This window comes from Manis pentadactyla, chromosome 16 (assembly GCF_030020395.1).
Source record: "Manis pentadactyla isolate mManPen7 chromosome 16, mManPen7.hap1, whole genome shotgun sequence".
Taxonomy (NCBI): domain Eukaryota; kingdom Metazoa; phylum Chordata; class Mammalia; order Pholidota; family Manidae; genus Manis; species Manis pentadactyla.
In genome coordinates, this window is record NC_080034.1 from 42,268,763 (window position 1) to 42,293,539 (window position 24,777).

Sequence of the window (24,777 nt, forward strand, 5' to 3'; positions counted from 1 at the left end):
AAAAACATGATGATGTTGGTTTCAGATGAACAACGAAATGATCCATCAATTGTTTATGGTACCAAAGACTCACCATGATAAGTGTAGTTATTTTGTCACCATAAATATATTGCAATATTATTAGCTCTATTGCCTGTGCTGTACTTCAATCCCTGTGACTAAATTGTTTAATAAATTGAGATTTGTAACTCTATCCTATACACCTATTTTATTTGTCCCCTCTCAGTGGCAACCACCAGTCTGTTCCCTGTGTTTGAGTCTGTTTATATTTTGTAGGATATTTAAACTTATCAAAGTATATGAATTCTAGAAAATACCTCTTAAAATTCATTGTTAAATGATTATGATTCAGTTTTTTAAAAATGGGCAGAGGACTTGAACATTTTTCCAAAGAAGAAATACAGATGGCCAACAGGCACATGAAAAGATGCTCCACATCACTAATCATGAGGGAAATGTAAATCAAAATCACAATGAGATATCACATCACATCAGTTAGAATGGCCACTATCCAAAAGACAAAAAATAACAAGTGTTAGCAAGGATGTAGATAAAAGGGAACTACAGTGTTGGTGGGAATGTCAACATGTGCAGCCACTGTGGAAAGCAGTATGGCAATTTCTCAAAAAACTAAAAATATAAATATTACTTGACTCAGTAATTCCACTTCTAGGAATTTACCTGAAGAAACCAAATTCCCTGATTCAAAAAGATATATACACTCCTGTGTATATTGCCACATTATTTTCAATAGTCAAGCTTTCAAAGCAACCTAAGTGTCCATCATGAGAGAATAAAGAAGAGGGGGTAGGTACATATACACAGTGGAATATTATTCAGCCATAAAAAAGAAATCCTACCATTTGTAACAACATGGATAGACCTAGAGTGTCTTATGCTCAGTGAAATAAGCCAGGTGGAGAAAGACAAATACCATATGATCCTACTTATTTGTGGAATATAAAAACAAAGCAAAACAGGATAGAGGATATTCAAGATGGCGGTGTGAGAGGTGAGATGGAGAATTCCTCCCAAAACCACAAATAGTATGAAAATGTAGTTAACTGATACAATTGACCCTAAAGCAGCAACAAGAAAGAAGGCTGGACCAGACTGCATGCAGATCTCATGAACATAGCAGACCTCACAAAACAGGGTAACATACCAAATCCTTAATCCAGCAGGCCCAAGCCCTTCCCTCACCCCAGCTCACAGGCGGGAGGAAGAGAATTGGAGCAGGGATAGGGTTGGAAGCCTGGGACTGGGAAACACCCATCCCTGGAGGTCTGCTTTGCAAGCAGAAACCTACACTGTGTGGTGCTCTGGACGTTGGGGAGCTCAGACAGGTGGAGTACTTGAGAGACTGAGATTACGGCCATTTGTGGAGGACAGGATCCACACCTGGCCGCTCTGTGACAAGGGAAAGACAGGCGATCTGAGAGGCTTCCTAGCAGTGAGAGGGCTGCTGAAGGGGCAGGGTTTGCATGGAGCTTGCTGCACGGGGGAGGGGAGAGCTGGACAAGGTTGTCTGGATGCTCTCTGCCCAGCAGGTTGGGAACTTTGGGGAGCTTCAGGGGACCCATCACCCTCACTGCCTACTCAGCTCCAAGGCCCCCCACTGTGACATGCAGCCTTCCTCCTAGCCTGTTCACAAACTTGCAGTCACTGTGTTGTTGTCAGGGCATCCACAGGGAGGCCCCACCTACAACAGCTAGAGACACAGAGCACAGAGGCTTACCTGTGTGCTTGGCCCACTGGCTCTGACACGGGAGACAGGCACCACAGATGGGAATCAGGTCTGCTCCCCTATGACCCCAACCTCACACTAGGGGCTGAGCAGCTCCAGAGACTGGAGCTTCTGGGCATTAGTGGGCACCACACAGAAATACGAAACATCAAAAGAACATGGTTCAGACCAAAATCTCACAAACCCCAGAAAAAGGGTCAAATGAAACTGAACTCACCAATCTGCCTGAAAGTGAGTTCAAAATAAAAATCTTAAACATGCTATGGAAGTACAGAAAAATATTCAAGAACTCAGGAACGAATTTAAGTTGGAGATTCAATCATTAAGAAATTCCATATCTGAAATGAAACATACAAAGGAGGGTTTTAAAAGCAGATTACATGTAGTAGAAAAGAAGGTAAATGGAATAGAAATTAGAGAAGAGGAATACAAAGAATATGAGACACAGAGAGAAAAAATAATCTCTAAGAAAGAAAGAATATTGAGAGAACTGCATGACCAATCCAAACGGAACAATATTCATATTATAGGGGTACCAGAAGAATAAGAGAGAGAAAAAGGGATAGAAAGTGTCACTGAAGAGGTTGTTGCTGAAAACTTCCCCAATCTGGGGAAGGAGATAATCTCTCAGTCCATGGAGGTGCACAGACCTCCCAACACAAGGGACCCAAGGAAGACAACACCAAGACACATAGTAATTAAAATGGCAAAGATCAAGGATAAAGACAGACTTTTAAAAGCAGCTACAGAGAGAAAAAATATCACATACAAAGGAAAACCCATCAGGCTATCATCAGACTTCTCTACAGAAACCTTACAGGCCAGAAGGAAGTGGAATGATATATTGAATGCAATGTAGCAGAAGGGCCATGAACCAAGAATACTCTACCCGGCAAGGTTATCATTTAAATTTGAAGGAGGGGTTAAACAATTTTCAGATAAGAAAAAGTTGAGAGAACTTACATCCCACAAACCACCTCTACAGTGCATTTTGGAGGGACTTCTATAGATGGAAGTATTCCTAAGGCTAAATAGATGTTACCCAAGGGATAGACAAAGAGTACAGAATATGATTCCTGGCATACAAAGAATGGAGGAGGAAGAAAAAGGAGGGGAAAAAAAAGAACCTTTAGTTTGTGTTTGTAATAGCACATGAAGTGAGTGAAATTAGACTGTTAAATAGTAAGGGAATTGCCCTTGAATCTTTGGTAACCATGAATCTAAAGCTTGCAATGGCAATAAGTACATACCGATAATCACCCTAAATGTAAATGGTCTGAATGCACCAATCAAAAGACATAGAGTCACTGAATGGATAAAAAACTAAGACCTGTCTATATGCTGCCTGTAAGAGACTCCAAACCCAAAGACATACACAGACTGAAAGTAAAGGGATGGAAAAAGATATTTCATGCAACTAACAGGGAGAAAAAAGCAGGAGTTGTGGTACTTCTATCAGACAAAATAGACTTCAAAACAAAGAAAGTCACAAGAGACAAAGAAGAACATTACATAATGATAGAGGGGTCAGTCCAACAAGAGTATATAACTATTATAAATATATATGCACCCAAGACAGGATCATCTACATATGTGAAACAAATACTAACATAATTAAAGGGGGAAATAGAGTGCGATGCATTCATTTTAGAAGACTTCAACACACCACTCACTCCAAAGGAAAGATCCACCAGACAGAAAATAAGAGACAGAGGCACTGAACACATATTAGAACAGATGGACCTAATGGACATCTACAGAACACTCCATCCAAAAGCAACAGGATACACATTCTTCTCAAGTGCACATGGAAAATTTTCAAGAACAGATAATACACTAGGCCACAAAAAGAACCTCAATAAATTAAAAGAAATTGAAATTGTACCAACCAACTTCTCAGATCACAAAGGTATGAAACTAGAAATACATTACACAAACAAAATGAAAAAGCCCACAAACACATGGAGGCTTAAAAACATGCTCCTAAATAATCAATGGATCAATGACCAAGTTAAAACAGAGATCAAGCAATATATGGAGACAAGGGACAACAACAGCACAAAGCCCCAACTTCTGTGGGACACAGCAAAGGCAGTTTTAAGAGGAGAGTATATTGCAATTAAGGCCTATTTAAAGAAGAAAAACAATCCCAAGTGAATAGTCTAAAGTCACAATTATTGAAATTGGAAAAAGAAGAAGAAATGAGGTCCAAAGTCAGCAGAAGGAGGGACATCCAAAGATCAGAGAGGAAATAAATAAAATTGAGAAGAGTAAAATAATAGAAAAAAGCAATGAAACCAAGAGCAGTTCCTTGAGAAAATAAACAAAATAAATTAACCCCTAGAGAGACTTATTAAGAGAAAAAAAGAATCTATGCACATAAACAAAATCAGAAATGAGAAGGGAAAAATCACGATGGACCCCAAGAAATACAAAGAATTATTAGAGAATAATATGAAAATCTATATCCTAACAAGCTGGAAAACCTAGAAGAAATGGACAACTTCCTAGAAAAATACAACCTTCCAAGACTGACCAAGGAAGAAACAGAATATCTAAACAGACCAATTACCAGCAATGAAATTGAATTGGTAATAAAAAACTACCCAAGAACAAAATCCCCAGGCCAGATGGATTCACTGCTGAATTTTATCATACATATAGAGAAGACATGATACCCATTCTCCTTTAAGTTTTCCAAAAAATAGAACAGGAGGGAATACTTTCAAACTCATTCTATGAAGCCAGCATCACTCTAATACCAAAACCAGGCAAAGGCCCACCAAAAAAGAAAATTACAGACCAATATCCCTGATGAATGTAGATGCAAATATACTGAACAAAATATTAGCAAACCGAATTCAAAATACATCAGAAAGATCATCCATCATTATCAAGAGGGATTCATCCCAGGGATGCAAGGATGGTACAACATTCAAAAATCCATCAACATCATCCACCACATCAACAAAAAGAAGAACAAAAACCGCATGATCATCTCCATAGATGCTGAAAAAGCATTCGACAAAATTCAACATTCATTCATGATGAAAACTCTTAACAAAGTGGGTATAGAGGGCAAGTATCTCAACATAAAAAAGGCCATATATGACAAACCCACAGCCAACATTATACTTAATAGCAAGCAGCTATAATGTTTTCCTTTAAGATCGGAAACAAGACAAGGATGCCCACTCTCCCCACTGTTATTCAACAAAGTACTGGAGGTCCTAGCCACAGCAATCAGACAACACAAAGCCATAAAAGGCATCCAGATTGGCAAGAAAGAAGTCAAACTGTCCCTGTTTGCAGATAACATGATATTGTACATAAAAAGCCCTAAAGGATCCACTCCAAAACTACTAGATCTAATATCTGAGTTCAGAAAAGTTGCATTCCTATACACTAACAATGAACTAGCAGAAAGAGAAATCAGGAAAACAATTCCATTCACAATAGCATCAAAAAGAATAAAATACCTAGGAATAAACCTAACCAAGGAAGTGAAAGACCTACACCCCAAAAAATATGGGACACTCTTAACAGAAATTAAAGAGGACAATAATAAATGGAAATTCATCCCATGCTCTTGGCTAGGAAGATTTAATATTGTCAAAATGGCCATCCTGCCTAAAGCAATCTACAGATTCAATGCAATCCCTATCAAAATACCAACAACATTCTTGAATGAACTAGAGCAAATAGTTCTAAAATTCATATGGGATGACAAAAGACCCCAAACAGCCAATGCAATCCTGAGAAGGAAGAATAAAGCAGAGGGGATTATGCTTCCTTACTTCAAGCTCTACTACAAAGCCATGATAATCAAGACAATTTGGTACTGGCACAAGAACAGAGCCATAGACCAGTGGAACAGAATAGAGGGTCCAGATATTAACCTAAGCATATATGTTCAATTAATATACAATAAAGGAGCCATGGATATACAATGAGGAAATGACAGCCTCTTCAACAGCTGGCATTCACAAAACTGGACAGCTACATGTAAGAGAATGAAACTGGATTATTGTCTAATCCCATACACAAACGTAAACTCAAAATGGATCAAAGAGCTGAATGTAAGTCATGAAACCATAAAACTCTTAGAAAAAAACATAGGCAAAAATCTCTTGGACATAAACATGAGCAACTTCTTCATGAACATATCTCCCCGGGCAAGGGAAACAAAAGCAAAAATGAACAACTAGAACTATATCAAACTAAAAGGCTTCTGTACAACATGGTGTGGGGGATCATGGGAAGACGGTGTAGCCAAGAGAAAACAAGTAGTCACCCTGTGGCATTTTAGCACACTGATGGACAGTGACTGCAATAGAGTATGGGGGAGGGACTCGATAATATGGGTGATTGTAGTAACCACATTGTTTTTCATGTGAAACCTTCATAGAGTGTGTAATAATAATACCTTAATTAAAAAATTGTAATAAAAAAGACATATGCACCCCTATGTTTATCGGAGCACTATTTACAACAGCCAAGACATGGAAGCAACGTAAGTGTCCATCAGTAGATGAATGGATAAAGAAGAGTGGTACATATACATCATGGAAAATATTATTCAGCCACAAGAAGAAAACAAATCCTTCCATTTGCAACAACAAGGATGGAGCTAGAGGGTATTATGCTCAGTGAAATAAGCCAGGAGGAGAAAGACAAATACTAAATGATTTCACCCACTTGTGAAGTATAACAACGAAGCAAAACTGAAGGAACAAAACAGCAGCAGACTCAGACTCCAAGAAGGGACTAGTGGTTACCAAAGGGAAAGGGGTTGAGGAGGGTGGGTGGGGAGGGCAGGGGAAGGGAATTAATAGGCATTATGATTAGCACACATAGTGTAGGAGGGGCACAGGGAAGGCAGTATAGCACAGAGAAGACAAGTAGTGACTCTAGCAACTTACTATGCGGATGAACAGTGACTGCAAGGGAATGTGTGTGGGGGGACTTGATAATATGGATGAATGTAATAACCACTGTTGCTCATGTGAAACCTTCATAAGATATGTATCAATGATACTTTAATTAAAAAATTCTTCTTTGTCTCTGGGACACATTTTAAACTACTTTTAAAGTCTATTTTGTCTGATATTATTTCAGCCATTTAAGCTCCCCTATTTTTACTATTTTCATGGTATATCTTTCTCATCCTTATTCTTTCAACCTATTTCTATCTTTAAATCTAAAATACATCTTTTGTATATTTTGTTGACAGTTTATAGTTGGATTCTGTTTTATTTATCCAATCTGACAATCTCTGTCTTGTCACTAAAGTGTCTAATGCATTTAGACTTAATATAATTATTAGTATGGTTATGCTTGCACCTGCCATTTTGCAATTTGTTTTCTAGGTGTCCTGTGGTTCTGTTTGTTTTTCTCTGTTCCTCTTTAGTATTTTCTGTTGAGTTCAATTGATATTTTCTAAAGTGTACAATTTACATTTCTTTGTTGGTTTTTTACATTTTTTATTGAGATACAGTTAACATATAACATTATATTAGTTTCAGGTGTACATCATGATTTGACATACGTATATTGTGAGAAGATCACCACAAGTCTAGTTAACATCCATCACCACACACAGTTACAAATTTTTTTCTTGTGATGACAACTTTCAAGGTCTGCTCTCTTAGCAACTTGTAAATATATGGTTCAGTATTATTAACTATAGTCACTGTGGTATATATTACATCCCCATGACTTATTTGTTTTAAACTGGAAGTTTGTACCTTTGACCACATTCACCAATTTTATCCACAACCCACCTTCTGCCTCTGGCAACCACCAATATGTTTTCTATATCTATGAGTTCAATTTTTGGTTTGTTTGTTTATTTTTAGATTTCACATACAAGTGAGGCCATACGGTATTTGTCTTTCTCTGTCTGACTTATTTCATTTAGCATGATACCCTCTAGGTCCATCCATGTCATAAATGTCAAGATTTAATTCTTTCTTATGGCTGAGTAATATTCCATTGTGTGTGCGTGTGTGTGTGTGTGTGTGTACCACATTTTCTTTATTCATTGACAGACACTTAGGTTCCTTCCATGTCTTGGCTATTGTAAATAATCATGCAGTGAACATGGGGGTACAGATAACTTTTCAAGTTAGTGTTTTTTGTTTACTTCAGATAAATACCCATAGTGGAATTTCTGAATTGTTTCTATTTTTTGAATGAAAAATTCAAATTTTCTATTTTCAAATTTTTCTATTGATGAAAAATTTCTATTTTTAATTATTTTTTAAGAAACCTCTATACTATTTTCTATAGTGTCTGTACCAATTTACATTCCCACCACAGTGCCTAAGGGTTCCCTTTTCTTCAGGTCCTCACCAACACTTGTTATCTTTTGGCTTGTTGATAATAGCCAACATAACATGTGTGAGGTGGCATCTCATTATGATTTTGATTTGCATTTCCCTGATGATTAGTGATGTTGAGTAGCCTCTCATGTAGCCTCTGGCCATTTGTATGTCTTCTTTGGAACAATGTCTACCCAGATCCTCTGTCCACTTTTTAATTGGATGGTTTATTTTTCATTATTGAGTTGTATGAGTTCTTCATAAATTTTGGGTATTAACCCCTATCAGATACATGATTTGCAAATGGTTTCTCCCATTCTGTGGGTTGCCTTTTCATTTCGTTGAAGGCTTCCTTTATAGTGCAGAAGTTCTTTAGTTTGATACAGTACCATTTGTTTATTTTTGCTTTGGTTGCCATTACACTTGGTGTCATGTCCCAAAAATAATGTCTGAGACCAATGTCAAGGAGCTTACCACCTATGTTTTCTGCTAGGAGTTTTATGGTTTTAGGTCTTACAGTTAAGTCTTTAAAATCCATTTTGACTTTACTTTTATGCATGGTCTAAGAGAGTGATTCAGTTTCATTCTTTTGCATGTGGCTGTCCAGTTTTCCCAGCACCATTTATTGGAAAGACAGTCACTTCCCCATGGTATATTCTTGGCTCATTTGCTGTAAATTAATTGATCATATATGCATGAGTTAATTTCTGGGCTCTCTGTCGTGTTCCTTTTGATCAATTACCAAAGCTGCACACCTTGTTTCCAGAGCTCTTAAACTGCTTTCCTAATTTTGCTAGTTTCATTATTGCTCTTTGGAAAAAGGATATATTGAAGTGCTCAATTGTGTTGCAGAAATGCCATCCTTCTAGAACTCAAGTATGAAGAGAACTTCCCTGACCCTCAGGCATCTGGCATGAACTGACCAGTTCAGTTTGCTTTCTTCTTTCAGTGCATTCTGCCCATATTTGTTTACCTGATCCTATCTAGGAAAACAGATTTTCTTAGATTTTTTTCTGATTTTTCTGATCTTTCAGTGTGACCATCAGCATATGTGAGACATCAACAGAGGTCTGGACCTGGGATCTTACTGAACAGAGATCACAGTGACTTGGATGCAGGATGGAGAGAACCAAACCCAGAACACTGAGCTTGTGGAGAGCAGGCCTGACGGTCATGGAACTTTCCAGAAATGCAGAACTTCTGGAAGGGAGCAGAAATACATATGTGGTGTGCAGCATGAGAGGTTACCTAAGTGCCTCATCCTGAGATGGGCTAAGAAGGGAGATGTGAGGGCAGAAGCCCCTTCACAGAACCAGTTCAGCACAGATGCTGTAGGTACTTGGCAGGGTCAGTGTGTTGCCCAGAAGGCTTATGGTCCCTTCTATTCCTTTCTCTGTTCCACCTTCTCAGCTCATCCTAATCACTGTGGGAACCATTGTTGATCTAGTTTCCTTGTTGCTCTGATCTTTGGAGTCATGAACTGCAAGATGATCTCAGGTATGTGAAGAGTACAGGAATATGGGATTCTACAGTTTTACATGTTGGGTCTCACCTCCAGTGGGTTATTTGTCACAACCCAAGGCAGAAATGGAATCCAGTGATATGCAATACATTTTAGGATGGAGCCTGGCAGAGAGATAGGCAGAGAGACCACTGCCTGTTCAGAGAACCATTTGCATGCAAGAAGGAAAGAGAGCAGGTAGAGAGATTGCTTCTGGGACTGTAAGCTTGGAAGCAGGTAGCTTGACAAACTGCTGGCTGCATATGGAGGAAGAGGATATCAAATTCAATAGCCCTGGATTCCCATAGATCCCAGTGTCCAGGGAGCCCCTTATTTAACTAATGAACACTAGGCCTAGGATCATCTCCAGGCTGAAAAATTCATGTCTGGACCCATATTCTCCTGCTTGTCTATGGGACCGTGACCAGTAGGACAAGAAATGTTGCATGGACATTGAGGGGATATCCAAGGTTCCATGGAATCAAACTTCATGTCTTCAAGTTCACCTATAAAAATTGTGTCCTTTATTTTTACATTTCTTTATAGAGATCACATGTTATCAGGCCAAATACTCAAAATGAGCACACTAACTAGTAGATGAGCATGTGTATGTAGGCAGAATCTCATACTACACACACTGGGTGAGGTCAATGGGCACCTACCCCAGAAGCAGATAATAAGAGATGGCAATGTTTGTCCCAAACATAGGTGGTACTGCCCACTCAATATATATAGGCAAGAGAGAAAGATCCATGCTGCAACACAGACCTACAGGAGGGTGATGCTTCTGTGTCTGCACATATTTTCTCTCCTATCATTCCCTGGAACTGCCCAAAGTCTGGGCTGAACTTCTTGAACCTTCCCTGGGATATTATTAGCCAGTTAGTTTAGAACTTCAATGCACCCCCCTCCCACTATAACAACTTCTCAAAGGATGTTTTCTCACCATATGTGTTAAACAAATAAGCTTATTTCTAACTCAGGTGGCTACAAGATAGACAGCAGAAAGCTGATGTCCACAATCCTTGCAATAAAGGAGAAGAAATTGAAAATCCTCATTCTATCCCATGATTCTGTCTGTGAAACTGGCCCAGATTCCACTTAACATTTTTCCCCAGGCAGTAACAGAATGCCCAGGACACTATGGTTTCCTTATAGCTTCTTAAGCTTTCACCTTAAACGCCAGCTGGCAAGAGGACGGAGGCAGTGGAAAGCAAGTTTGGCTGTAGCAGGTATTTGTTTTTTTAAGTTAAAAGTGTTCTTAATCCTTGGGGGCATCAAGACTTGAATCTATTCCTTAACATTTTCCCCATGGTTTGGGATAGCTGCCTTATGTGAGATGTGATTATTCACACTTCTGCTTTGCTTACCTGTAGACTCTTGACTTCTTTTCCCCCAAATGGTTTCCTGAATATCTCTGTGCTGCTCTCATTTTAATACTAATGCAAAGTAGGGAGAAGAGCCCATTTCCCAGTTGGGCACACCCATCCCCCATCATTCTTTCTGTTATGCCAGACCTGTGGCTCCCTACCAGTGGGTCACCTTTCCTTTTCCAGGGGAGATGGAGCTAAGAAATCTCCCTCCCTGGCCTTTCCTCATGTAGGACTCAGTGCTGTGGAGTTTTCTTTTTCACTCTAGCTTATTGCCCTGAATAAGAACCTTAATATTTAATATTTTTCTCAAATTCTTGTACTTAAGATGAGGTGCATAGCTTAATGAAGAAGGGTAGATGGAGCATCTTATAGTTTGGAACAAGAAATGTAAGAAATCCATCTCTTTGTTGAGGTAGTGGCAAGTGGACTCAGGAAGACAGGTGGAGGAGGGGAGGTTAAATGGCATATATAACTCCCTGTGCTGAATAAAGTTTCAGCTTTGTCTTGGTCCAACAGACTCATGGTTTTGCCCCCACCCCCATTTATATGTTGAAATCTTACCCTCCACTGTGGTGGTATTAGGAAGTGGGCCATTTGAGAACTAATTAAGTCATGAGGATAGAGCCCTCATGGATGGATTAGAGCTATTATAAAGAGACATGAGAAGCAACCTAAGTGTCCATCAAAAGATGACTGGATAAAGAAGATGTGGTACATATACACAATGGAATGTTATTCAGCTATAAAAAGAAAACAAATCCTACCATTTGCAGCAACATGGATGGAGCTAGAGGGTATTATGCTCAGTGAAATAAGCCAGGTGGAGAAAGACAAGTATCAAATGATTTTCCTCATTTGTGGAATATAAAAACAAAGCAAAACAGAAGGAACTAAATAACAGCTGACTCACAGACACCGAGAAGGGACTAGTAGTTATCAAAGGGGAGGGGTTGGGGAGGGAGAGTGGGGAAGGAGAAGGGGATTAAGGAGCACTAAAATTCTCAATCACAATATAGGTAGGTCACAGAGTAGGCAGTACAGCACAGAGAAGACAATTAATGACTCTCTATAACATCTTACTACGTTGATAGTGACTGCAGTGGAAGGGGTGAGGACTTGATAATATGGATGAATGTTGAACCACTGTGTTGTGTATGTGAAACCTTCATAAGATTGTATATTAATAATACTTTAACAAAAAAAAAACATGAGAGAGCTTGCTTTCTCTCCCTGTACTCTCCTCCATGTAAGGATGCAGTGAGATGAAGGGCATCTGCAAACTCGGAAGTGGGCCCTCACCAGACATGGCACCTTGATCTTGGACTTCTCAGCCCCAGAACTGAGAAGTAAGTATCTGTTGTTTAAGCCAGCCAGGCTATGGAACTTCTGTTACAGCAACTTGAACTGACTATGGCAACTGGTCGTTTCTTGCATCTTTGTCTGCATTCCTTCTTTGTATTGTAGTTTGTACTTGTTCTTTAGACAGGCATTTATTGTACCAGATCACGGGGCCTCAGACATCCCCGAGGCTGACACATTCTTCCAAACTATGGAAATCAAGGACTGAGAGTGGCACTTTTCAATCCTGACCCATCTCTAGATATGTTGTTCATTTTTCCCTTATAGAAGTCATTGCTTAGTTATGGACTTTATCTCGGTATCATTTTGAAAGACAACTACAATCATTCCTACCTGGCCATATTTCAGGTCTGTAATTCCACCAAAACACCCCCAGGGCAGTAACTGCACACAGGCTCTCTCTAATTTCACACGTTAATTACCAGACTGCTTCAGCCTTTGCCTTCCTTCTAGCACTGTCACCAAGACACTTCATTCATTTTGGAGTTAGCATGAAGAAGTGATGTGTCAGTTCGGCGGTATGAGTACATTCTTGTTGATATTTTATCCCTTTGAGTGCCCTGTGTATGGCAGGGTCTTGGAAGGAAACAGGACAGAATCAAAGAACTAAGTGAAGAGAGTTTAATGACTGGGCTATTTATAGAGGTGCGGGCAGGAAACAGCAATAGATGGCAGTCTAGAGGCAGTAACAATTTCCTGCTGTTGCAGGTACAGCAGAAGGGAGTTGTTTCTAGAACCCAGCAGAGCTGTAGCCTTTGAGAGGGGCCGCAAGCATGTGCCCCTGATGTGGGGAGAGGAATGCGGCATTACTGCAGCACAGCACTGGAGAAAACAGCAGCGATAAATGCCTTGCATTCTCCCTCCTCCCGGTGATTCCTGCAGTGCCTCCTATTAGAAAACTCAGTTGGAAACCAGGGGGCAAGGAACCCAGGTGAGATGTTCTATGAGAATATCTAGAAATATGAGTGATGCTCCACAAGTCACTTAGGATCTAAAGAGTAAACAAAAGAGACTATTGGGATGTTGAGATTTTACAGATTCTGTGAAAGAGAAGGCAGGATGTGTGTCTTCAGGTATAAGAATACATGTTGGGAAAATAACAGACACTAGGCTTACTCTATATGGCTTCATGGGTTATATTGAAGTGGAAGGGAGAGGAAATGGATACAGATACCCATATTGAAGAGCTTCCTCTGAGAATCGCCAAAATCGAAAGTTGGTAAGGTGTACTGCAATCAGGATGGATGAGCACAGGTTGGACAACCACTTAAAAGGGACCTACATTCACTTCCTGGCATGTGTATCAAAGCGTAAAGTCTAGAGACAAGTGTCATGGTGACAAGTGTTTTTCCATCAGCCTGTGGGTATGAACTTGATGGAAAAAGGGACGATCAGCTGCCCATTACTTCTTCCAAAAAAAGCCAGAGCTCTAGGCCAGGGACAGCATTTAGAGGGAGAGGGTCTTTGTGGCTGGGGCTAATCTGTTTATCCCATTTAATATTTAACATACACTTTATATTCTGGGCAAATCTTGTGTTTGCCCTCACTTGCATGTTTTGAATTTCACAAAGGTCACATATACTCCTTGGTTAGGTTTTCATTTGGCAAGCCTCTTCATAATCCTATGAATTCCATCTGACACCAAGAATTATACTGAATAGGCAATAAACATGTTTTTCTTGAATTATCCATCATTTTTCCTATTTTTAAAAATAAAAATTGACTAATAACCTCCCTCTATATCTTAGTTCACATCCTCCACAAAGTTGTGTACTCCATGAAGTAATTACCTGAGTTATTCACTTGTAAGCCACAAAGCCAATCTTACTGTCTGGGGACCAGGGAATGTGTTGGGTATAATGGACATAGCTCATGGAATCACAGGGGCAGCCAAAAAGGCAAAGCTGAGGGCAGGTGGGAAACAGGGCATAACAGGCATATGGCAGCAAGTACTGATCATGTCTCGTTAAGGAACAACTGGGACAAGAAATAAAATACTCCCACAATGTTCACACTACCACTGCTCAAGACCAGCTGTCGAACTTGGGCCTTCTATATAATCCTTCACTAGAGGAAATAATCAATTGGCCTGCCAGGCTGCACCCAGATGGCATATTATGGTTCCCTAAAGCATGTGGGGGCATATTTTCAGGGAATGGGTATCACAATATATAAAACATTATAATAAATGTTCATTGCACAGACAAAATATGTGGGTTTCTTTTAAGCCAAGCCTCAGAGTCCAGATCATCCTCAGGGTGACACACACGGTCCCTGCAAATATGCCTGTGATTTCTAGGATAATTAAAATAATAAATAATAAAATAATGTGGTAATAGAAAGCTAATTAAGAAGATTACAATTACGAAGTTTTGGGTTAATCCAAAAGAAAGCAAGAAAAGAAAAATAATGAACCAAAGAGTAAATGAGATTGAAAAACAGTAAATGGCCAGATGGTGGACTTAAACCCAAGTGTGTCAGTAATTACACTAAACATAAGTGAACTGTAATTCAGATACATAGATTGTCAAGTGGGTAAAAATAAATAAATACCATATGCTGTTTACAAAAGACATACTTTCAGCAGTAAGTCACAGAAAGGTTGCAAGTAAAAGGGTGGTCAAATAAATACTACACAAACACTGATAAAAATCCACACACTTAGAAGTCCATACCTTTGAGAAATATTGCAGGATGTGAATCTCCTTAGACATAGAGCACATGTAGATAGCTTACAACATCTTTAATACGGTTTATTTGCTCTGATGTGATCCTTGAAACAATATAATGCCACGATATTTGACTTGTAGTGGGTGTGCAATAAATATTTATTAAAAGAAGAAATAAACTGCTGAATGATTCAAGTATTCATATTCATAATTTAAAGATGAGGAGAATCCTCATCCTGGAGAAGTAACATAAAACAAATTGAGTTAGGCCAGCTGGATAGCAGACTCGAGAGCATATTCTTATCCTAAAGGAATCAGAACTCTACTCAGGAAGGATATGTCAGGTGTGCTAATTACTAGAACTGGATTTGATGCATTCTAGGATATACCAAAAGAAAGGGTACAGAAGGATAATTAAATGCAGATATAAGGGGGAAGTCTGTTTCATTTTAAAGGTGGATAGAGTTTTAATGACAAAAAAATAGGGGTAAAGAGGCCTTATTTGGGCCAAAGCCAAAGCTGAGCGCACATGTCCAGGTGAAAACTCATGACCCAGTCCTGCTTTAGGCCCAGAATAGACCCAGAAAAGCAGAGTTTCTGGCCTGGCCGCACCTCCTTGATTCTCAGCCTTAGGAGATTTTGGAGACATAAGACATATTTAACTGTCTGTCACACTCGGTGGATGGGGATGTAACGTGGGGTGCTACTGGCATCTAGTGGGAGAGGTCAGGGATGCTGTTAACACTCCTCAATGCATGCGACAGCCCCCTTAGCAAGGATTTTCTGACCCAAAGTGTTAATGGTGCCAGTGTTGAAAAATGCTGCCCTAGAGGTAAGTGCTGCAATGTCCTCACATTTCACAGATGGAGAAACTGAGGTAGCAAGAAAGAAAGTGTGAGTAAGAGCAGGGCAGTGAGTTGAATCCAGGCCGCCTGGCTGCAAATTCTGTGCTCCCCCAGATCCATCTGGACTGAGGCGCTGGACAAGGACTGAAAGCTCAGCGGTGGGGCCATTATAGTCTGTTGGCGCCACCTGGTGTTTTCACTGGACTTGTAGCTTCACAGGTTCTGGGGAAAGAGAAAAGAAAAAATGATCATTAACAGCAAAGAGTTAATTGGGGGGGATATCATTCTGTCCTCTCAGAAATACTCCCTCCTCAGACTCTCCAGATTTTAGGGCTTGACTTGGGCTCAGGGAAAATAATGCCCCACTTTCCTCCATCTCACCACACTTTGCCCAGCCCTTGCCGGTCTCCCATGACTCCATCCCTGTCACACCTACCTCTGCTCCCATCACCCACCATGCATCATGTTCAAAAGGCCGCAGGACTAAAGGACAACATCCAGGAGTGGAAACCCAATGTTCTCCCCTCCTCTCAAGCCCTGACCCATCCCCCACACAGCACAAGGCCTCCCTGAAAGAGAGGCCCCATCCTCGCCCAGGGCCGGGAGTGGTCACACACACAGTTCCCTCTCCCTTTGCCGTCAGGCCTCCTTGCTGGCCCTGCTCAGCCACATGCACTGACCTCAACCTGCCAGCCTGTGGCGGACACAGGTTTTTCTAGACTGGGCCTGCTGGTCACCTGAGCTTCCTGGTGGGCTTTCCAGTTAGGAAATTAAACTCAAGGATGGATCTCAAGGAAATCATGCTGGGTGGAAAAAAGTGAATCTCCAAACGTTACATACTGTAGAATTCCATTTGTTTAACATTCCCCAAATGGCAAAAATTATAGTGGTGGAGAACAGATTATTGATTACCAGGGTTAGAAGAGGGGAGAAGGAGGTGGGTACAGTTTTCCCCTTATCTCTGCACTTAATCCTTCCTCAACCTCTCTTTTGGCATACCTATAAAAGGGTAGCACAAAAGATCCTTGCATGGAACTGCTCTGCATTTTTGCTGTGCTGATGGTCTCATGATCCTACACATGACAAAACTGTGTAGAGCTAATTATATACACACCGACATACACACACGTGTGTGCCTATAAGACTGGTGAAATCTGATTAATTTTATCAGTGTCAACTTCCTGCCTGTGATATTGCACTCAAGTTAGGCAAGATGCTACCATTAGAGAAAACTAGGTGAAATATACACACAAAACTTCTCTGTATTATTTCTTTAAAATGCATGTGAATCTACAACTATCTCAAAAATTTTTTTTAATCTCAAATTTGAAATGAGTATGAGATGTAAACAGATGTTTCACTCGAGAAGATATACTAATAGCTTACAATAAGCATGCAAAAAGTTATCAACATCATTAGTCATTAGGGAAATGCAAATTAAAACCATACTGAGATACCACTGCATACACATCAGAACAGCAACACCAAAAAAGATAGACCAAAATAAGTATTGCCAAGGATACAGAAAAACCGCAATCTTCATACATTGTTGTGAACGTATAAAATAAAATAGTAATTTTTGGAAAATGTTTTGTTGGATTCCTAAAAGGTTAAGCATAAACATACGGCACAGCATAGCAATTCCGCTTCTAGATATCTACCCAAGAGAAATGAAAAACATATGTTTACACAAAGACCTGTAAATGGAACTTCATAGCAGCATTACTGATTATAGCCAAAAGTATAGGAAACACTTTGAAAGCACATCAACTGATAAAGGGGTAAACAAAACGTGGTCCATCTGCAGTAAAAAGAAAAAAACCAGGGATACACATTACAAAATAAATGAACTTTAAAAACTTCATACCAGAAGCAAAATAAGAGTACATACTGTAGAGTTCCGTTTATATGAAATGTCCAGGAAAGGCAAATCTAGAGAGAAGAGTAGCAAATTCGTGGTTGCCGGGGCTATGGGTGGATGGAGACTGAGTACCAATTGGGTCAGAGGATCTCCTTGGGGTGATGGAAGGGTTCTAAAACTGTATTATAAGAAGGTCTATAAAGGTCCTAAAAATTATGGAATTACACACTTACACTACGTGATCAAATGATTTGTAAGAAATATGTATTTGGTCACTCAGATGTCCAAAATATATTTCTCAGATATATTTGGTCTTCATCCACAGCTCCTGAAAACACTTCAGAGCCATAAAGGTGAAATGGATGTCTTGTTATTAATGAAGATGATTCTAGACACACCCGAGGGCAAGGACTCGTTGCCAGGAGGACCAACTATGTGATTAGATTTTTGATGAAGGGGAGGGACTGGAGGTTGACTCAGCCAATAGCCAATGACTTAGTAAGTAATGAAGCCTCCATAAAAACCCAAGAGGACAGCTTTTTGATCCACTGTTTTCATAGAGCTTCCAAGCTTGGGGAACCAGAACACTCCAGGTGCTACCAAGCCAGGCCCCAAGTTCCATGAGGATAGAGGTTACTTTGTTTAGGACCTCAACCTATGTAACTCTTCATCTACCTATTGATTGGTATCCTTTATATATCCTTTACTAAATACCTAAGTGTTTCCCTGAGGTCTGTGAGCCATTCTAGTAAATTCATCAAAGCTAAGGAGGGGGTCTTTGGAACCTCCAGTCAGTCAGGAGCACAGGAAACAACCTGGGGCTTGCAACTGGCATCTGAAGTGGGGTTAAGAGGCAGTCCTACAGGATTGAGCCCTTAACCTGTGGAACCTGATGCTATCTCTAGGCAGGTAGTATCAGAATTGGTTTTAATTCTTGGATACCCTGTCTCAGAATTACTTGGGGTTGATAGGGCCTGTTGGAATTGGGTCCAGGAACCCCTAAAAGATACTGGGTGAATCTTCTTTCAAACAATCAGGCCGTGGAGCAAAAATTGTTTTCTGCTATCCGTTACTGCAAATTCACTCTGCACTGACCACCCTAAGATCCAAGAATTCCTTTGATAAGGCAACTTCATGGTGCAAGAGCATTGGCCAAAGGTCCCTCTTTAATGGTCCAGTGGGCTGTGCCTCATGAGGGGCTGCACTGGAAAAGACTTAGAGGCAGTAACTAGAGTCCCCTGCAGAGTGGACTGGTGTCCTGAAATGGTCAGTGCAAGTCTGCTTGCCTGTGTTTTCTGAAGGGAAGCACCAAGATGAACAACAACACATCATGGGTAACTTCAAAAGAGTGCAGGCTAGGTGTGACTCAAAGGGTAAGAGGATCCAGTTCCTACAGGAGAATCTGAAGAGCCACATGGTGGAGAGATGACCAATATCTTTGCCCAAAATTGATCTGCCTGTCAAGAGTCAGGGCCCCCAAGGCACTTGACAGACAGTAAGTGCAGCACCATGTGGTGACACTGTATTTGGACATCTTGGAGAATTGTCTTGCTTCCTTATAGCTGCAGGAGAAATTAGGGGAAAAGGAGGAAGGAAGACAGACAAAAATACCATATGGACATCAGATTGTATTCCACACTACTATCCACTACTTCCTAATTCCTCCCCAGCAGATCTCCACCATTTAATCCCCTTGAATCCAAATTCATTTCAGGCCTCACCACTAATTACAATGATCCCCAAGAAAGTCCATCAAGACAAACCCTACTGAACCTGAAATGAAAGGACTGCGATCAGCCACGGTGGAGCCACAGGCCCTCCCTGCTGTTGGCTGAGCACTCTCCTTGCTCACCGGCACTATGGAGAGGCCCAGGCTGAAAATGCAAGATTCTTGGCTCGAGCCCAGGCTGCGTACATAGGTGAGGGGCATTTGTGGAGGTGGTGCCCCCAATTCCTCTCATACCTACTCCAACTTGCACCTCCTGTTACACTCCAGTGAGCAGGAAGTAGGCAGGACATCTCCACTCCTGCCCGTAGGGCACCTCTACTGGCTACAGCAGGAGATGGAAGGATCTTCACACCTGGGCGGCCTGGTTCCTCACCTGGGCTGTCCTCAGCTGGTTCTCTTCTCTTCGCACACCAAAGGGCACCCACAACACCCACCATGACAGCAAGAGCAGCAGCAGCTGCGCTCACAGTGATCTACCCACTCCGATGCACCAGTGCTTTTCCTGCAAAAGAGCCTCATTGTAGGTGGGACACCCCAGAGCCACAGGCCTGCTCTCCTCTTCCCACCTGCCTAGGTCAGCCCGGGCTCACCAGGGGGCACAGGGTGTGCACTGTTCCACGTAGCACATGTACCTTGGGTCCTCTCCCTGGCGAATGCTTATGGCCACCCAGGTCTGACAGGTTTCATTCCCACCAGGCAGGACCCCCACCCCAGACTGCTGGGTGTCCTGGATCAGGGGTTCCTCATCCTGAAACTAGGTCAGGGAAATGTTCCCGGGGGAGAAGCTGAAAGCCCAGCACGTCAGGGTGACCATGCCTTCCCAGGCCTGGCTACACATCAACATTCACTGCCAGGGGCACTGGGGAAGGAAGGGCAGAGCAGTGAGACACGTGGCCAAGCCCTGCTCCTGAGAGCGAGACGAGACAAGAGTGCTGCTGCTCCCCACCTTCCCAGCTCGGCTGAAGCCGCGGTGACCCCACACCTTCTCCGAGTCTGTTCCGCACCCTGGGGCCCAATTCCTTTGGGAATTTTTAGACTGGCAGGAGATGGGCCTGGGCCTGGGACTTCACTCAAATCCACATGTTGATGCTGAGCAGGGGGATGTGAGGGCTGGGCTCCTGGGTCCAAGACAAGGAGGGGACTCTGTGTGACAGACATGCCAGGCAGAGGGGAATGGTCCCCAGTCTGAGGACCTGTTGAAGTTGGGTCCAGGAACCCCTACCTGACACCAGCCTTCCCTGGCTCAGCATTCTGTTGCCGGGCCACTGCTTCCCTGGATTATTGTCACAGAGACAGTTCATTTTCCCCCCAACCTTCATGTCTCTATCCAGTGGCTTTAACAGGACAGGAAAATTACAACACAATATGCCACAGAACATATATGCTTTCAAGGTACAGGTGGTTTCCCCAGGCAGAGATGGGTGTGGGGAGGCTCCAGGGCTCTGGGGGAGAGGAAGGCCCTGCCACAGGGTCATACCCATTCTCTCCGAGAAGCCCATCGAGGAGTGCAGATGTCTCCGCAGGCTTCCACAAAGCTCTCCCTTGCACATGGGCTCAGTAGTCCTTGCTTTGAAAACCATCTGTGTCCCAGGACTTCTGGATTTCTGAAGCCAATGTCTGGACTGACGACCGGGACACTGACCACCCACGGGTCTTTGGGTGATAGGAGAGGAAGGGCTCCTCATCGTAGTAGAAATGCCTGAAGCCCCTGGTGCTGCTGCCAGGCTGGATCTCACAGCCCCAAATCTCCTGGAGGGCATGTGGGCCTGCCGCCACCCAGCAGTGATTCTCCAGTCCCTGTGCCCCCTGCCCTCCTCGCCCAAGCCAGAAACTCCCACCAGAGGGGCCCTCTCTGCTCTCCTCCATGCTTCCCCTGCACTGGCTGAATGAAGGCCCCCTGTGCACGGAGGTCCTCAACCCCACTCCTCGCCCCCTACCCAGGCCAAACCCAGTGGAAAGAAGCCCCTGCTCCCTGCCCCAAGCTTTCCTGAAAAGGGCCTCACATCACTGTTGCCCCACTCTCACCTCTTTTCAGAGTCTGCAGGGCCATGATGTCTGCCAGAGCCATTCTGAGGTCCTTCCCCATCTCCATCAGGGCCTCGGTCTCTGTGTCCCATGTCTCAGCTCCCAGGACCGCTTCTGCCCACGTCCTCCAGGGCTCGGCCCTGCCTTTCCCATGCTCATAGTGCAGGAAGGGCCGACCATCCAAATAGCCCTGAGTGACAAACCTCGATTGCACAGACCCATCCTGGGACAGCGCTGTGAGGTTATAGCGAAGGCTGTGGGGTCCTGGGTGAGGATGGGAGAGAGGGAACTGTGGCCTGCAAGTCACTGCACAGCAAACCTGTCACACAGAAAGCTTTGCTGTCCTCAGCTCAAAGTCCAGGGGATGCTGAAAAGGCACATGTACAAAGTGACAGGACTGCAGCTTGCATACCAGAGACTCAGCGAGGGGAAAGGGGAGGCAACTGAGAAACAGCAGAGGGGAGATGGAGGTGGGCAAACGTGTAGCCTGTGTGCCAGGAGGGGGAGGCACGGATCCTAAGGGTGAGGTCCGGGGAGAGGTGGGCCTGCAGGGGGCAAGGGAGAGGTATGAAGGCCCAAGTGAAGGGGTGGTCTTGTCAGAGGGAAGGCAGGGACAGAGAGAAAGAGGGGTGTGAGGATTAGATTGTGACCCCAGGGAGTTTAGGGTGGACCAGCACCTCTGGGGCAGGTGAAGGTGTGGGCCTGGGCCAGAGTAGAACAGTGGCATGGTGAGGCCTCAGGTGGAGAGATGTGCCTGTGTCCCCGGGGAGAGGCAGTGACAGGGGTCCCAAAGAGTCAGTGCAGTGCATCCAAGGGTTGTCTAGGATTAAAAGGGGGGATGGGTGAGTGGGGGATGGAAGAGAAAGTACAATTTAAAAGCCCAAGGCAGGTGGGCAAGTTGCATACCTTAGGGAAGGGCCTATGTGGTGGGAGTGCTGGGGAGGCAGGGCATCCCCCAGAGAGGTTTAGGGGTAGCCATCCAGCTCAGGGAGGGCAGTGCTAGGAGAGGAGAAGGCCCCACTATAGAAAAAAGGCCAGGCCAACTAAGCGGCAAAAACAGGATTGTAGATATAGGGGTACAGGGTGTCAGGAGTGAGGGCCACTGGGGTCTAGGAACCAATGGTGGGGTGGGTGGCGAAGGCCAAAGAGCACTTTGCAGGTCTGGAGGGGTGGAGAGGTTGGAAGAGCAAGAGGCAGCAGAGCCCCTAATGGTGACAGCCTGGGACTGGGAGTCAGGGTGCCCCTGGGAGAGCTTGGATTAGGGAGCAGACAGGAGAGGGGGCTGCTCAGAGTGAGGGCAAGGGCGGGTGGTGGGAATGAGGGCTGTGAGAGATGAGAACTTGGTGAGAGCACCAGGCAGGTGGGGATGCAGGGGAGGAGCAAGACAAGGTGCTGAGTTGGGAGGGATGCAGAGGACCCAGGGAGACAGGAGTCCAGGCTGGAGAGTGGAGACCTCCTGAAGGTGAGGCTTAGGATGAAGGAGTGGGCCAGGGGTGCTGCTGAAAGGCCCAGGGGAAGAAGAGTGAGAGCAGCCCCTGAACTGGAGGGGAGGTAAGAGGATGGGGCACCAAACCAGGGGACATGTGTGTGCACAAGGGGGTGTGCACTGCACCTGAGGGCTCCCTTTGGTGAGGACAGGAGGGCAGAGGGGATGGATGGGAGGAGGAGATTCCCCTGGGCAAAAGACACCACCAAAAGATTTGAGTTCAGGAAAGCTGGGAGGAGGTAGGAGCCATGCCAGGAAGGCTGTTTGTAGGCAATGGCAAAAAACACACACAAAAAAACAGGTGTGGGGGGCATACTAGAGGGGATCAGAGAAGAGACAGAGGAGTGAACAGCAGGGAGGGGGGTGGGCAAAGGGCTGCGGGGAGCATGAGATGGCAGGGGAGGAGGCAGGAGAGAATCTGGAAAGAATTAGAGCCAGGCTGGGACAGTGAGAGGGGAGGGCGGGGAGTCACTGGAAGCGTCCCTTGGTGATGAGCCTTCACACTTCACACTCCTCCACCTCCAGTGCTCAGATCAGTAGGATGCACCTTTAGGGCTGGGCTCTCCATAGAGCCCATGGACACTACAAAACGGGGCCTGGGGAACTGAGCCCTTGAGCACTGCCTACCAGGAAAAACATCCTGTTCCCGAGGCAGGACTGGGGACAGGGACAGAGCTCAGAACACAGCGCCAGTCTGCGGTGAGGCTGGTGCTCAGGAACCTGGGAGCGCACCCCCACCAACTGCTGGAAAGTGTGTCCAGAGCCTCACACCCCCAGGGGCCCTTGAATGCCAAGCACGGGAGGCGCCCTGGAGGCAGCCCGGTTCCCTGAGGTGTCCTACCGCAAGAGAGGAGCACCAAGGCGCGGAAGGAGAGCAGAAAACTGGGGAGATGGGGATGCGAGACTCCGAAGAGAACTGAAAAGAGATTGGAAAAGCAGGCTTGCGCTGTGGCGGCCACAGGCTGCGTCCAGCCCCAGCCCCACAGCCACGGCACTGTCATCTAGCGGGGCGAATAGACTTCTGAGGGACACTCACGGAAACCCTCCCGGACTCCTGGAACCTCCCCAGCCTCCTGACAGGCCCACGACTGCCATGAATCCCACTCACCGTCCGAGGTCCCCAGCGGGGTCAAGAGGGCAGCGCCGGCCAGGAGCCCCAGGACCGGGCACAGCCACATGGCCGCGACTCTGCCCACCCCGGGAGCGCAGGCACAGCAGAGCTCAACTGAGCCGCGATAATCTGCTCGCAGCCTGGAAAACCTGGCCCTTGCCTTCCCCGCTTCTTTTGCACGCAATCGGGAGCAAGGAGTGCGGGCCACGGACGTAGCAAAGTTACGACCCAGGAAGCCCGTCCCAGGAAGCCCGTCCCAGGAAGCCCGGGGCGGAGCGGCAAAGCGGAAACCTTCTTCTCTGGGTCTGGCGACAGCGCCGCCAAAAAAAGGGAAGGCTAGGAAAGCCTGCGGTTTCAGGTTTTTGCGCAGGGAAGTGAGACTGCCTGCGGGCGGGTGAGAGGACTCGGAGCACCGAGAGTTGAGGCTTCGCTTCCAGGCAGTCCTGGAGAATCCCCCACCCCGCTCACGTGCTCAGCCCGAGCTCCTCCAAACGCCGTCGAGCCTGCCTCTCCCTGGGCGTAAAGTTCTCTCTCCCACACCTTCTCCCTCAACCGCACAAGATAACTGGCAAGCTCACCGGAGACCGGATTTGAGCCCTATTTTCAGGTTTCAGCCAGCTCTGTGTCTCTGAAGCAACTTCCTCAGTTGAATAACCGAGCCTCTGAGCTCCCTTAGGCCTTTCAGCCATGATGATCTCCTGCTGTCCCAATGACTACAAGATCCAACCGGGTCTCCTTCCTGTGGCCA

General features: G+C 44.3%; 1 protein-coding gene across 3 annotated transcripts; it reads right to left on the reverse strand.

Moving 5' to 3' along the window:
- Positions 1 to 15,031: 15,031 nt before the first annotated feature.
- On the reverse strand, positions 15,032 to 24,277 carry LOC118907173 (MHC class I polypeptide-related sequence B-like). 3 transcript variants are annotated; one of them, XR_008994243.1, is made up of 5 exons: positions 24,027 to 24,277; positions 23,760 to 23,834; positions 21,433 to 21,696; positions 19,781 to 19,909; positions 15,032 to 16,039 (listed from the first exon to the last, which is right to left on the reverse strand). XR_008994243.1 is itself a non-coding variant. In XM_057493614.1 (4 exons), the coding sequence occupies exons 1-4, from the start codon at positions 24,094 to 24,096 to the stop codon at positions 16,014 to 16,016; spliced, it is 435 nt and encodes a 144-aa protein (XP_057349597.1). In that variant the 5' UTR covers positions 24,097 to 24,277; the 3' UTR covers positions 15,032 to 16,013. The 3 variants fall into 3 exon arrangements, 1 of the variants encoding a protein (XP_057349597.1); XR_008994242.1 differs by lacking the exon at positions 15,032 to 16,039 and adding an exon at positions 20,885 to 21,173 and having other exon boundaries at positions 19,782 to 19,909; XM_057493614.1 differs by lacking the exon at positions 19,781 to 19,909.
- Positions 24,278 to 24,777: the final 500 nt, after the last annotated feature.